The sequence below is a fragment of the Leucoraja erinacea genome, chromosome 2 (genome assembly GCF_028641065.1).
Source record: "Leucoraja erinacea ecotype New England chromosome 2, Leri_hhj_1, whole genome shotgun sequence".
NCBI classification, from domain to species: Eukaryota; Metazoa; Chordata; class Chondrichthyes; order Rajiformes; family Rajidae; genus Leucoraja; species Leucoraja erinaceus.
The window spans coordinates 44,068,271-44,084,518 of record NC_073378.1 but is presented as its reverse complement, the minus strand read 5'-3'; the positions used below and the strand labels follow the sequence as shown (position 1 = coordinate 44,084,518).

General features: G+C 42.0%; 1 protein-coding gene across 1 annotated transcript in view; it reads right to left on the bottom strand.

Moving 5' to 3' along the window:
* Positions 1–16,248, bottom strand: part of LOC129709475 (pituitary tumor-transforming gene 1 protein-interacting protein-like) — a 79,353-nt gene that overhangs the window by 32,381 nt on the left and 30,724 nt on the right. Inside the window, exons 2-4 of the mRNA XM_055655895.1 lie at positions 15,901–15,953; positions 13,361–13,469; positions 2,248–2,383 (exon numbers count right to left, since the gene is read on the bottom strand). Coding sequence (XP_055511870.1) covers positions 2,248–2,383; positions 13,361–13,469; positions 15,901–15,953 — 298 coding nt within the window. The remainder of the gene's footprint in view (positions 1–2,247; positions 2,384–13,360; positions 13,470–15,900; positions 15,954–16,248) is intronic.

The window sequence follows — 16,248 nt, the reverse complement described above, 5'->3', positions numbered from 1 at the left end:
AAACTCTTTAGATTCTGCAGTAGTTCCTGAGGATTGGAGGGTAGCTAATGTAACCCCACTTTTTAAAAAGAAAGGGAGAGCGAAAACGGGGAATTACAGACCAGTTAGTCTAACATCGGTAGTGGGGAAACTGCTAGAGTCAGTTATTACAGATGGGATAGCAGCACATTTGAAAAGTGGTGAAATCATTGGGCAAAGTCAGCATGGATTTACGAAAGGTAAATCATGTCTGACGAATCTTATAGAATTTTTCGAGAATGTAACTAGTAGAGTGGATAGGGGAGAACCAGTGGATGTGTTATATCTGGACTTTCACGGTTTTCGACAAGGCTTTCGACAAGGTCCCACATAAGAGATTAGAATACAAACTTAAGGCACACGGTATTGGGGGTTCAGTATTGATGTGGATAGACAACTGGCTGGCAAACAGGAAGCAAAGAGTAGGAGTAAACGGGTCCTTTTCAGAATGGCAGGCAATGACTAGTGGGGTACCGCAAGGCTCAGTGCTGGGACCCCAGCTATTTACAATATATATTAATGATTTGGACGAGGGAATTGAATGCAACATCTCCAAGTTTGCGGATGACAGTAAGCTGGGGGGCAGTGTTAGCTGTGAGGAGGATGCTAGGAGGCTGCAAGGTGACTTGGATAGGCTGGGTGAGTGGGCAAATGCATGGCAGATGCAGTATAATGTGGATAAATGTGCAGTTATTCACTTTGGTGGCAAAAACAAGAAATCAGACTATTATCTTTGGTGGCCGATTAGGAAAAGGGGAGATGCAACGAGACCTGGGTGTCATGGTACACCAGTCATTGAAAGTAGGCATACAGGTGCAGCAGGCAGTGAAGAAAGTGAATGGTATGTTAGCATTCATAGCAAAAGGATTTGAGTATAGGAGCAGGGAGGTTCTACTGCAGTTGTACAGGGTCTTGGTGAGACCACACCTGGAGTATTGCGTACAGTTCTGGTCTCCAAATCTGAGGAAGAACATTATTGCCATAGAGGGAGTGCAGAGAAGGTTCACCAGACTGATTCCTGGGATGTCAGGACTGTCTTATGAAGAAAGACTGGATAGACTTGGTTTATACTCTCTAGATTTTAGGAGATTGAGAGGGGATCTTATAGAAACTTACAAAATTCTTAAGGGGTTGAACAGGCTAGATGCAGGAAGATTGTTCCCGATGTTGGGGAAGTCCAGGACAAGGGGTCACAGCTTAAGGATAGAGGGGAAATCCTTTAGGACCGAGATGAGAAAAACTTTTTTCTCACATAGAGTGGTGAATCTCTGGAACTCTCTGCCACAGAAGGTAGTTGAGGCCAGTTCATAGGCTATATTTAAGAGGGAGTTAGATGTGGCCCTTGTGGCTAAAGGGATCAGGCGGTATGGAGAGAAGGCAGGTACGGGATACTGAGTTGGATGATCAGCCATGATCATATTGAATGGCGGTGCATGCTGGAAGGGCCGAATGGCCTACTCCTGCACCTATTTTCTATGTTTCTATGAAACCATGAAATGATATTGCCCACAATAGGACTAATTTGCTACTGATAAAATAACTCAATCGACTGCAAATCCTTGGCCAAAATCAATTAGTAATAATATGTGTACAATATTTTCAGTACTGTGCAATGAGCTGCATTACACAATAGTATGGATCTTAATATATTTTGATGTTTGCTTCTTTCATTATATTGGGTTTTAATACAATCCGATACACCACAAAATGTTTACACCTCGTGCTTTATTGGATCAGCAATTAAGCTGTCATACTGAAAACTGTTCAAGCGGGAATCAACTCTTATCTGTTTTGTTTTTGCAATCTTTACAAAACCATTTTTGTAAAACTTTAATCAGTAAAATGATTAAACCTCACATTTTTATCATGAGATATTTCGCTCAGAATCCCTCACAAAATTAACTATTTAGCAAGCTTATACAGGTACAATCAATTTCAGTGTGATGTTAAGAGGGAAGTTTGTTTCATGATCCGGATGTATTATGGGACAATAGAGTGGTCATAAGAGGTTACATTGAGCATTGCCTATCAAATAAGCAAGACTCATAACTGATATGATTTGCATCTTTCAAAGTTATTTAGCTTGAACAATAAATTCACATGCTGCCTAATAGTTATTTTTAATGATAACTATTAGTACTCCCACTTACTCTTATTAATTGAGAATCAAGTGTAAGTGTTTGATTCAGAGTATGTGCCTAATCATAATATTTCAAAAATGACAATTACCAGCTGGATTTCTTCTTACAACAGAAACAACAACAGACTTTGAACTTGCAACAGCAATAACAGCAGCAACACACGAAAGGCAGCAGCGTCAGTCCCACACCAATGGACATTGCAATGATTAACGATTCAAAGCTCACTGCAAAAGAGTAACAAATATGTGGAATTAATGGAAATGCAACGACATCAGATCATCAAGTACAGTTTTTAATTACCATTCCTTACAAGTTCCTGTATTTTAAGTATTTGATTATGCTTAATATTATTCCTTCTAACAATGATTACATTAGAATCATCAAATGCAGCAACCTTCACAATCCATTTATATTCAGATCAGAAACATTATTGTGCAAAGAAGGGAAGAAAAGCATGCATCATCACAAAAAAACATAAAAAACCTCAGGAGACACAAAAAACTTCAGACACTGGAATCTTGAGCAAAAAAACAAAGTGCTGGAAGAACTCAGTGGATGAGGCATCATCCCTGGAGGAAATGAAAAGATAGCGTTTTGAGTTGGGACCCATTTTCAGATTGGAGCGGAGGGAGAAAGCTGAAAAAAAAGGTGGGGGCAGAACCTCACCTGTACAATATTTAGTATGTGTAGGAAAGAACTGTAGATGTTGGTTTAAATTGAAGGTAGACACAAAATGCTGGAGTGAAGAATGGTCTCGTCCCAAATGTCACCCATTCCTTCCCTCCAAAGATGTTGCCTGTCCCGCTGAGTTACGCCAGCATTTTGTGTCTACCTACTCTATATAGTATGAGTTGACTGGATATCACGTAACCAAAGTTTTTCTACTGTATTTCGGTGCACATGACAATAATAAACCATTAGCATTAAGGACTCAGGAAACACATTAAAGTGGTCCCAGGATGGCTGGCATCCTAATTTGTCCCTTGCATCACAATCTAAAACATCTCACATTGTTATAAGTATAGCCCTTGCAGGCTTGTCAATTATTATAAGTATAGCCCTTGCAGGCTTGTCAATTTGTGCAGATTTAAAAAAATATCTACAATCTTTAAAAAACACAATGATGGAAATCCTGTTCAGTCAATCTTTATTAAGTATTGATCATATTTTATCTCAAAGCGTAATCTTTCCATATGCTGCATTTGAACATCTGCAATTTCTTCTGACTTAAACTGCTTAGTCGCTGTGTTTGTGGCTTTTTAAAATTTTGTCTGACTAGAGAATGCATTGCAAGAACAGCTGGTAAGGAAGACACAGGTCCACAAACACTTTGAAGTTAAGAGCTGAAAACAGACTGTAACAGAAACATAATTTCCATGACTGTGGATTGATTTTGTATAATGCAGTGCTGCCACCCAGTGCATGTTTTTAACCAATGTAAGCATTCTGCAAAAAATGTTTTACCAAATCTGACTCTTATTTAAAATTGAGCAATGTATATTCTTATTTAAGTGATTTACAATTATCACTAAACTGTGACCATCTTTTAGCAATAACATCTCTGCGGTTGAGCAAATTTTCTAAGGATATAAGAAAACTAAGGATATAAGAAAACCACAGAGAGGACCGGGAAATCGTCTGGGCCAGATCTGCCCATTCAATAAGATTATGGCTGATCAAATCTTGCTCTCCACTCTTATTTGTTACCTTGAACCATCTTGTCAACACTGTTCTTTGGTCTGTATTGGTCTTGAATAAATTTAGCGATTCAATGACAACTTTATGGCTCAGTTATATTAGTTTAGCTTATTGTCACGTGTACAGACGTACAGTGAGAAGATTTTGTTGCATGACAACCAGTAAGTGCAAAGACTACACGATTACAACTGAGCCATCCACAGTTTACAGGATCAAGGGAATAATGTTTACTGCAAGATAAACATGGATTTATGAAATGGAAATCATGCTCTGGAATTTTTTGAGGATGTGACAAGTAAAATAGATGAAGAGGATCCAATGGATGTAGTGTATCTAGAATTTTCTAAAGCCTTTGATAAGGTCCCGCACGGGAGACTGGTGACTAAAATTAGAGCACATGGTATTGGAGGTAGGGTGTTGACATGGATAGAAAATTGGTTGGCAGACAGGAAGCAAAGTAGTAGTGAACGGATCCTTTTCAGAATGGCAAGCAGTGACGAGTGGAGTGCCGGTGCTTGGTGTTGGGGCCGCAACTGTTTACCATATATATTAATGATTTGGAAGAGGGAATTAGGAGCAACACGAGCAGGTTTGCGGATGACACAAAGCTGGGTGGCAGTGTGAACTGTGAAGAGGATGCTAGGAGGTTGCAGGGTGACGTGGACATGTTGAGTGTGTGAGCAGATGCAGTATAATATAGATAAATGTGAGGTTATCCACTTTGGCAGCAAAAACAAGAGGGCAGATTATTATCTCAATGGGGTTAGGTTAGGGGCAGGTACAGCGAGACCTGGATGTCCTTGTACACTGGTCACTGAAAGTTGGCTTACAGGTACAGCAGGTAGTGAAGAAAGCTAATGGAATGTTGGCCTTCAAAACAAGAGGATTTCAGTATAGGAGTGAAGAGGTTCTTCTGCAGTTGTATAGGGCTCTGGGAAGACCACATCTGGAGTATTGTGTACAGTTTTGGTCTAATTTGAGGAAGGACATCCTGTAATTGAGGCAGTGCAGCGTAGGTTGACAAGATTGATCCCTGGGATGGCGGGACTGGCATATGCACTTGGATGGAGCTGTTCCCAAACCAAGCTGTGATGCATCCTGATAAAATGCTTTTTATGGTACACCTTCTTTATCACATGTACCAATATACAGTGGAAAGATTTATTTTGCAATGCTATCCAGTCAGGTCAGATAATAATATACATAAACACAATTAAGTCAAACCAGTACAATCAGTAGAGCAAAGGGGAAGACACAGAGTGCAGAATATAATCAGCGGTGTAATGCAGCAATTCCATAGACTTGTGATCCGGGCCATCACAGAGGTGTCATCTGCAAACTTGGGTACAAATTCCAAAGAGAGAAAAAATTGTTCATCTCTGTTTTAAATGGAATCACTATTTTGAATATGTTATTGGTTCACAATTTCCTGGACGAGAGGGAACTTTCTGCAAAATCCATCCTCTTAACCCCCCTCAGAATCTTTCAGTAAGATATAATCACTGAATGGTTGTCGCATGGAAAGAGGCCGGATTCAATGAGACTCTACAGCCTCTTTGAAAGCAATCCAGATATTCCCATACCTGGTCCTCATTGCAGAACCTGCAAATGCTTTCCTTACAAAATACTAATTTGGTTCTCTTTTGAAATGAATCTATCTTCACTATCATCATACGAGAAAGTTTTGGAGAGAGTGTAAAAAGGTTGACATTGTGGTCGGCTGAAGGGCCTATTCTGAGCTGAACTAATCTATGGCCTATGCTACTTGAATTTTCCATATACAGTTTATATGAAATGATACAGAATGAGGAAAACAACTATATCTTCCAGAGTCTGATGTCAGAGCCTTTTAAATATACTTCCTGCTTTATTTTCAAAAAAATGCAAAGAGAACAAATTTAAATTATTTCAAACGTTTCTGGAGCACCACCTTATCTACATAGGAAAAATTCTGAATTGTCATTCAAGTGTTTGGTAAAGTATTCTGCATATATCAACACATATAATTGTTGCAAAATGGCTAATCGGTTTTCAATGTACAGGAACACGTGGAATTTTTAATTGTACTTTGATCAGTCAGATGCTAATCAGTAGAAACTGGGCATGATTTTACATTACATAACACAACGTAAAACCTGGATTTTTAATAAGCGTATAGCAAGCTTAACAACATTGTTTTCATTATAGTTTATTATTAGGCTACAATATTGAACATTTATTATACATTATACTGAATGCCCAAGTTTTGGGAGCATATTTAGTTTGGTGGCACCATAGCAAAATATAACACTTAAATCCTCAAACTATTAAAATGTTCCCACCTTCAACCACAGCATATAATCCCAACATCACAAACACGGGTCCTTTCAGCCACCTTGACCACAAAATTAGTGGTTCCATAGATACATTGACATAGATAGAGACAATAGGTGCAGGAGAAGGCTATTCGGCACTTCGAGCCAGCACCGCCATTCAATGTGATCATGGCTGATCATCCACAATCAGTACCCCGCTCCTGCCTTCTCCCCATATCCCTTGATTCCGCTAGCCCTAAGAGCTCTAATTAATTCTCTTTTGAATGCATTAAGAATATTTTTTCCTGTTCCTCAGTCTCGTAATGGCTTCTTTGACTTTCTTTGACACAACTTTGGTCCTCGTGTTGTTGATAAACAGCAATAAAAGTTTCCAAAGGTGATGGAAAGACTGGAGGAAATACTAGGCGCTGAGAGCTCTCTTATACCGTAAAACTATGCCAATCTATGCTACCCACATTAGGTCCATAATTCTCTATGCCTTTCTTACCCAAGTAATTATTCAAATGCCTTTTAAACAATGTCATTGCATCAGCCTCTATCATTACCTCTGGCAGCTTGTTCCAGTCAACCAATACCATCTATGCAAAAAAATGTACCCCTCCAATCTTTACATTTTTTTCCATCTCACCGTAGGCCCAAGTTGGGTGTCGGAAGTCGGTCGAAAACACACCACCTAGAGAGAACAAAGAGGGACCCGATGTGGAGGGCCACCGAGAGTAGAAAGAGGGACCCTGTGTGGGAGAGCCGCTGAGAAAGATGAGCAACCTTTGGGATTACATTGAACACTTTGTAACTTTGTCAGCTCTATACGTGGCAACTCTTTGCATACTTTCTGTATGATATGCAAAACAAAGAATTTCACTATAACATGTCACATGTGTTAATAAAATATCATTCATTCAAACCTATGCTGATTCTAGACTTTTCTGTCCTGGGCACAGGTGAATATTTATCCTATCCAGGGCTCTCACTTAACTGTTTTTCTCTGTTGCTAACCGGACAACCTAGGCAGGTTTTTAGGTTGTCAAATAACAGTTTAGGTGGTCATCTAACACGGTTTGCATGACGCGTGCGATAATGTGCTCGGACAAAGTGCATAACCATATAACAATTACAGCACGGAAACAGGCCATCTCGGCCCTTTTAGTCCATGCTGAACACGTATTCTCCCCCAGTTACCAGTCGGAATTATGGACAATGAAGCATTCACATATTATTTCTGCTTCAAATAAAGTCACAAACTAAACATATTCACCAATCAAGACATGATATATACCACAATGACATGCAGCAAAATTATAATACAGTATCTCAACTCTTTTTACACATTGCAATGAAAGCTATCTATCTATCTATTAATATATAAAACTCAAATCCGTCCGCCTGCAGTACGGATCCCTTCCTGCCTTTTGATTCGTTGATGGCTGCTCCTTCCTATCAGCTTCCAACACACTTCGAAACAAAGTTGCAAGACAGGAACACTGAACTTTTCACTGCTGCAGCAGGCAGGGGAGGTGCAATTGAGGGAGGCAGGGGAGTGCTGGAAACTTACATTTGGCAACGGCTTCAGTTCCATTGGAGGAGACGGGTGCATGGTGGAATATTGGGTTGGGGGAATCACACCATTGGGGGAGCAGACCCAACGGGTCTGCACTTGGTCTAGTATATCTATAAAACTCTGGGGCTATCCGTCCGGCTGCCGTCCGGATCCCTTTCTGCCTTTTGATTCGTGCCCAATACTCGCAGATGTCCAATCGGAATGGCCGATGCTCGCAGATGTCCAATCGGAATGGATCCATTTGCATGTATGGCTGCCGGCTGCATTTCTTTGATTTATTGCCACGCCCAATCCACATGCTCAATCTCCGAGATCTTTTCCATTATGGTAGAGATTTCGCTTTTCTTTCTAAGTATCCGCTCCTCATTACATTTCGTCATGTTGAAGTACACGTTTTTAATCAAAACCTTCTCTCCCCCCCCCCCCCCCCAAATATTTCAAAAATAAACTGGCTTCTCCATTTACATGTCAGCTTCCAACACACTTCGAAACAAAGTTGCAAGACAGGAACACTCTGAACTTTTCACTGCTGCAGCAGGCAGGGGAGGTGCCATTGGATTTTTTTTTAAATCCACTGCTGAGGGAGGCAGGGCAGTGCTGGAATCTTACTTTTGAGAACGGCTTCAGTTCCATTGGAGGAGACGGATGCATGGTGGAATATTGGGTTGGGGTATCTGGGCCTCATCTATAATCGAAGAGGGGAACCCCCGCTCCCTGAAGAATGAGGACATCTCTGATGCCCTGGTTTGGAACACATCCTGTGTGCAGATGCGGCGTAGACGGAGGAATTGGGAGTAGGGGATGGAGTCCTTACAGAAGGCAGGATGGGAAGAAGTGTAATCCAGATAGCCGTGGGAGTCAGTGGGTTTATAGTAGATGTTGGACAGAAGTCTGTCACCTGCGATGGAGATAGTGAGGTCTAGAAACGGTAGGGAGATGTCAGAAATGGTCCAGGTGAATTTGAGTGCCGGATGGAAGTTTGTGGTGAAATGGATGAAGTCAGTGAGTTCTGCATGGGTGCGGGAGGTAGCACCAATACAGTTGTCGATGTAGCGGAGGTAGAGTTCGGGGATAGGGCCACAGTACGCCTCGAACAAGGATTGTTTGACATGCCCTACAAAGAGGCAGGCATAGCTGAGGCCCATGCCGTGCCCATAGTTATGCCTTGGATAGGTAACCAGATAATAATGGCACAAATCTGGTCAGAAATGCAAGCAAAACCCATCCAATCTCTCCATATATTTACTGCTCTCTATTCCAAGCGACATCCTGGTGACTTCCTTCAGCCCAGTCCACGCCGACCATCTCGTTAATTCTGTTATCCCACTTTCTCACCCACTCCCAACATTTTAGGCGTAATTTTATAGAGGCCATTAAACTTACCATCCCATGCGTCTTTGTGGGATGTGGGAAGCTCATGTAGTCACAGGGAGAATCTGCAAACTTCACACAGACAGCATACAAGGTCAGGTTTGGATTGGGTCATTGGCAGTATCTCAAACTGAGCCATCAAACATTAACCTAATCATCCCCGGGATCATTTTAGTAAACCTCAATGATTCAAGGATACTTTATTGTCACATCTACCTACGTTCAGTAAAATGCTTTGATTTGCAAACAACCCGGCAGAATCATACGGCAGACCTCACCTAGGCAGATCCACTGAGCTGTCACATTTCTGGCGCCAACAAACTTTGAACAATTTTATCTTCTGCTCGCAGTCCATATTGGTCTCGCCGGTCCACCTCCTTTTCGGCAGCGTAGGTCTCGTCAACGGCGGTGGCTTGGGGCCGAGCCAGGCCTACTAACGGGTCCGCCATCATCAGTCCGCAGCGGGCTAGCTGGGAGATGTTCGGTACCCTGTCTTCCATGAGCGAGTTCTCGATCCAAGGTGGCTGGGCTGGGCCTATCAGGCGGGTCCTCAGCCTTCGATCCGTGGCGAGTGAGTCCCAGGTCTGTCGCATGCAAGCCGGGCTTGCCGGTGGGCTTGAACAATCACGGCGAGCTGTTTGCTGGGCTCCCGGCACATTCTGTGCCAGGACACTCCTGACGCCCTCTGGAACAGCACCTCATAATTCGCATGGGCAGCTTGCAACTTAGTGGTATGAATATTGAATTCTTTAATTTCAAGTAACCCTTGCATTCCCTCTCTCTGTCCCTCCCACATCCTAGTTGACTTACTATTTTACTGTTTCTTACCTTTTCGTTATTACCTCTGCCACAACCAACAATGGACCATTGTGGGCTCTCTGGATGTTGTTGCCAGCTCTGATTTGCTCTATACCTTTTCATACCTCTAATTTCCCTCTGCCCTGAAGAAGGGTCTCGACCCTAAACGTCACCTATCCCTTTTCTCCAGAGATGCAGCCTGACCCACTGAGTTACTCCAGCATTTTGTGTCTATCTTGATGAAACTGTTGATAACGGAGGTACTCACTTAAATTGGATGAGTAGTCTTGAACTCATTCCAATTCACTGACTCAAGGCGGTTCTCAAGAAGACCATCAATTTCCTCAGACCACTTCTGTGTTACTTTTTTCATTGGTGCATCGCACTTCAATCTTTAGGAGCAACACCAACAGACAAGCTGAAATGAGGCAAGGGAGGGAGCAATCGGTGCACTTGATGGTGGTGTAGCAATGGTCAAGAGTGTTCACACCCACATGGGACAGGAGATATGTTTAACGTTCTTCTTCTTTCGTGTCCATAATCTATGTTTTAAATGTTCCGCCAGGCCCTTGCAGTGGACAGCCTTCTCGTTTGCCACCACTAGATCTTCCAGGCAGCATTGTTCACCAAGAAGTGGGCAACTTAGTAGTTGTGGCATGGATTGTACAGATGTTTCCCATTCACATTCTGTGTCTGCCGCATCTGCATAGCCCCATTTGCTCATATTGGTCTTACATCGGCCCATCCTGTACAAAGCCTATTGAGGGACTTTCAGGTCTTCCTGTCACACCTGTGTCCAGGTGGTAGCTGTTCCTTGGTTTGGATTGGCATCTTTACGCGGTGGTGGTTTTCACTGCATTTCTTTTCCCACAAGGCAAGTCTGGTTGCTTGAGGAGACTGTGACAGTGGCTGGACTGTGTGAAGGAAGCTCTTCCTCGACTCCAGCTGTTTTGGGGCTGGGTGATGGGAGTGACAAGAATGGCGGGTGTCCCCAACTTGCCCACTACGTTCAGTTCTACCGGCAACTGATCTGCGGATTCCTGTTGGAGCAATACCAGCCAAGACATGCAAGCTATCCACATCGTTGGTTTTATGCAGCCAGTGATGCATCTGCAGCTGTCATTAAGGGCGGCATCAGCTTTCTTTGTATGAGATAATCGCTCCCAAACAGGACAAGCATACTCTACAGCAGAGGATGCATTGTACCCCACGACATGTTGGCCAGCTTGTGTAGGAGGCTGCTCATGGTACTTGGGGAGTACATTCCTGAAATTAGCTTGATTGAAGTCATCAGAGATGAACAGGGCATCAGGGCTTGCGGTCTCAAGAGACATGATGATTGAATATAATTTGTCCTGTGCCATCTTGACATTGGCTGGGGTGGTGTGTAGACCATCGAAAAGATGGTAGGAGTAAATTTCCTCGGTAGATAAAAGGGACGGCAGTATATGAACATTTAATCCATGTTAGGAGAGCAGAACTGAATCAAAACCAACACATTGGTGCTCCACGAAGCATTGATCTAAAAGCAGATACAGCCGCCTCTGTACAATGGAAAATCCCTCAGATGAATCGGGGCTGGGACATGTTTCAGTGAAACAAAGAACGCAGAAGTTCCTGATTTTCCTTTGAAACATCAGCCTTGATCTAAGCCTGATATCAAGTGATTGAACGCTGGCTAGAAGTATGCTGGAGGGTGGTGGAACTGGGGGAAAGAAATTCTTGTCTTTTCACCCGCACCCGCTCCTGGTACTCTTTCATGTTTTCCTTGCAGTCATAGTTGTATCCATAGGTTTGGTAACAGCCGACTAAATCAGTAGTTATGAGAGTCATATGGCTTAGTGACGATTCACAGGAGTCTTTCAGCACTGAACAAATGACTTTCTCAACTAATGACAATGAATCTATCAAACTCTAACTCAATTGGATCCCTAATATCATTTAGATTAGGTATTACACAATCTTCACATTGGCTGATCTGTGGGTGACTCCAATTTCACATCAGTGTGATTTTTCCTTAATACATATTTGGTATGCTCTAGCAAGGCATTCAGTATGTATGTTACAATGTACATGCAGCAATGCATAAGCATTGCCCCTGCTTCATGTTAGAATGAGCAAACCCATTGCCTTTGGCAGAACATATATGTTTAAATATCTATATCTATCTATACATAACTACAACTCTGATCTTGTTATCTTCCGGTTTGGCGGTCTTCCTATTTGCACACAACTAGTTCTCGATAGCGCTACAAACTGATGTTCACCAGTTCATCATCGTTCTCCTGTGCTGCGAGTGCACTAAGGTTTGTTCCGATCGGTTGAATGTCGTAAAAGTTAACGAGGCTTAAAAATCTTTAAAAACGCCCATGCACAGATCGAGCTCTTCTCCTGCTAGTCAGCGCCACGTGGATTAGTCTCTTCCCGTCACTCCCTGGGACCCTCCGCCCCTTCCCGTGCCTTTGCGTCTTTCCTGGATCTGACGATGGCCGGCGGAGGTTTCCAACCGGACTTTCGGAGGGACCCGAAGCAGCCCAGCCCAGCCCCAAGCAGCTCCGCTCCAAGCAGCCCCGCCCCAAGCAGCCCCGCCCCCACAAGCAGCAGCCCAGTGTCGGAGACCCGACCCAGCCCAGCATAGGAGACCCATCCTAGAGTCGGAGACCCAGCCCAGCCCAGCCCAGAGTCGGAGATGTCGCCAATGTCGCCAAACAGAGACTCTGATCCCGGCAGTAAAAGACCAGCAACCAGCGCCCACCGTGAGTCCCCATCGCACTGCTAATTCCAGCCACTACCCCTCTGGTCACCCTCGCTGGTTTCTCCCCCCCTACCCCATGATGCCCCCCTCTCCCCCAAGGCTCTTCTCCCGTCTTTTCTCCAAGCTCACTCTCCCTCCACCCTCACACCCCTCTCCCACCACACAACCCGCCCGCCCACATACCCCCCTGCCCACACACACCTCCGCCCACACACACACAACCCCCCTCCCCCCCACACACCCTGCTGCCCACATCCCTCCTCCTCCCTCCCGCCCAAATACACTTCCCCCCCCACCGCACAGTTAGGGGCCATGGGTGAATGGTGGAATATTGCATTGTGGGAACGGGTTTCGTTGGGGGAATGGGTGAGTGGTGGAATATTGCATTGGGGAATGGGTTGCATTGGAGGACCAGGTCTCCAGTGTGACTGGGACCCAATGTGTCGCACAGTCTAGTTATACCTGAAGGAATGATAAACTACAAGCCATTGTTGAAAAATAAACTCTTAGGAAGGATATACTAACTTGTAAACTTTCAGATTTTAATTGCTGCCCAGAAGCGTGATTATATTTGAGATGATGTTGAACAGTTGATCCTTAAAAAAAAGATCAGGTCTACAAAATATTGATTACACTTTTAAACAGAAATTACAATTGCATACAATCTGAAGTTTTGCCATGTAATAAATGTATGTTATATTCTTACCCCAGCAAACTGCCCAACGAGCTTCTTTCAAAGGACACACTGAACTAGTCGGAATAATAGTTTCAACGGGATAATTCATGCATCGTTGGTCAACAGAACACCAGAGACACTGGAAAGCAAGAGTTGGAAATATATGAAAAATATCCAAAGTTTTGAACAGCTAGCAAAGTTTCCCAATTTTTATTAGCAAAATATCTTAATATGACTCTACAACATAAACCCCACCTGAACCAAATGTATATCACTGTTTCATAATATCAGTGCTAAACATTAATGTTACCAAATTAATGATGTAAAAACTTTTAATAAAATTAAATGTTTCACTTATTCATATATTCTTTCCTAGACCTGATTTACTGAAATTGTTTATTCTGTTTAAAAACAGGCTTATTCTAGGTTTATATAATAATAATAATAATAATAATAATAATAATAATAATAATTTTATTTATAGAGCACTTTAAAAACAAACATAGCTGCAACAAAGTGCTGTACATCACTAATCATTGACAAAAAAGTTAATACACACCAAAAATAACAATCAAAAGAAATAGTAGGAAAAGACCAGTAAAATAAAAAAACATCAAAAACACCACAAACAGAAGCAAAGCCTCAGGCTTGGTCAAAAGCCAGGGAGTACAAATGCGTTTTAACACTGGATTTGAAGATGGACAGTGAGGGGGCCTGTCTGATGTGCAACGGCAGGGTGTTCCAGAGTGCTGGAGCAGCAACAGAGAAGGCTCTATCCCCTCTGAGCCTCCGACTAGACCTCGGTACCTCCAGGAGCAGCTGACCAGCTGACCTGAGGGACCGGGCAGGAGCGTATGGGTGGAGCAGCTCAGAGAGGTAAGGCGGGGCGAGCCCATTCAGAGATTTTAAAACATAATATAGTATATTATGGGACTTAAAAAGCAGGGAGGGGCTGTTATTGAGAACACAGGTGCTAAGGGAAATCGCATTCCTAGTAAATGGTCTTCAACATGATTTTCTATGGCTTGAAGCTAGACACCTGCATATATCAAGAAATGCGAGCTGAAAAGATATATTTTGTTTTGATATATATAGTTTTTTCGCCTACACAAATTCCATGAAAGTGAATTTTATTCCATATCTCAAATCTTTGGATTGTGATTTGTGAATTCTGTTAAGACAAAATTCTGTAGGGGTTCACCTGCACTAGAAACTTGAGACATGTGGGTCAAGGGAAACATGTTCAAAAATGTACATTCCATGATAGCAACATGGTGATCCACACACGAACACACACTGCTCCCTTAAAACAGGAAAATATTTCAAAGGACATAATCAAACAGAATGAAGAATAACTAGGTGATAATGACTGGTGAACCCAGTGTCAAAGTAACAGGATGGATATTTGCTAAGTCGTCACTTCAGCAAAACTTGATATTAACAACATTTGAGGATGTCAAATTTTAAATACAGTGAAACATCGTAATTTAAACCACATTTAGTAGAATGACAGCATAGCACCTCAAAATTACGACTGCAAGAAAGTTAAGGTAGCATTTAAAACTGCCACATCGTGATATAGTAACTATTTGCCCATTAATATGTACGAATTTGTAGCAGCTACATAAGTAGACTCAGGAAAAAAATGTAAGTGTATGTAAGTGTGCCTCTGAAAAAACACTATTGTTCTTGCCATCCTGAGAGGTCTGATGAGCAAAGGATCATTGTCATCAAGCAGAAACCGTGCCTGAAACTTTGCCTGGAAGAAATTGTACACCCAGTTCTCTCTTACTACTGTTGGTTCTAACATTGATAAAATAAGTAAGTTAGACAGAAAAGTAAATACTTAGACTAGTTTCTATGGAAGTATACATAGCAGCAGATGTCAACTATTTTACGTAATCAGACGTCAGCTATTTTACTTAAACACACGTAATTTAGCAGTAATTAAATAATTTATCCAGTAAACAAGACACTAAACAAGTTATTTCTACTTTTGCATCTTTGTATTCTTAATAAACACATTTGTATATTTGTACTCAACCTATAAACTGGTATGTAACATTATAATGTGGTGTGTAACCTTTAGCTGTAGCTGGAAAATAAGGGTGGCGAAATAGAAGGGGATAAGTGAGCTAGAGTGACAGGTGGGAGATTAGAGTGACAGGTGGAATTTAAGGGTGGCAAAAGAAGAAGAGATATGAGGAGAGATGTAAGAATTTAGATAAGTTAGATAAGACTGAACTAAGGTCAGAAGTTAATGGTGGCGAGACAGAGAATGTCAGAATAGAAGATGGATTGATGAGAGAGGAGTGTGGAGCATGCAAGATAAGGTAGAGGAGATATGGCTGTAAAACTATTTTAAAAAAGGAGCCTGTTGCTGTGATCTGCGAGCAGTGGGAGAATGGACAGGCGGTTGTCTTCCCTGAGTGTTCTAGCTGATGTTTGAAAATAAAGGTTTTCCGTCTTCTTGAAGAATTCTCCGTGTCTGTGTCATCTTATCCAACTTTGAATCTCGTAAGCACGACATTTCCATGTCAATCTCCCATTAATCCTGATATTATACTTACATTTATATTTTCCAAGCATTCTCCACAAAATCGGTTTGTGAAATCTGAACATTCTGTACAAAACAAATTAAAAAAAACTATTAGCTAAGGAAATAACTATTCTTTCTCTTAAATAGTCTGAAAATTACAAAAGGATTAAGAATATGCCTCTTAAGAAGTGAGTCAGCATTTGTTTAAATAGCAGCAATTAATGATTCACAAGGATAAAGATAGTGGTGTTGATATTCATAGGGATAAGTTTGTGTTCAACTCACTGAAAGTGAATATGCAAGTGCAAAATCTAGTCAGGAAGGCAAATTTCCATATTTTCTTTAATGTCGTAAGCCACTTTTTTTTCCTGGAACATAT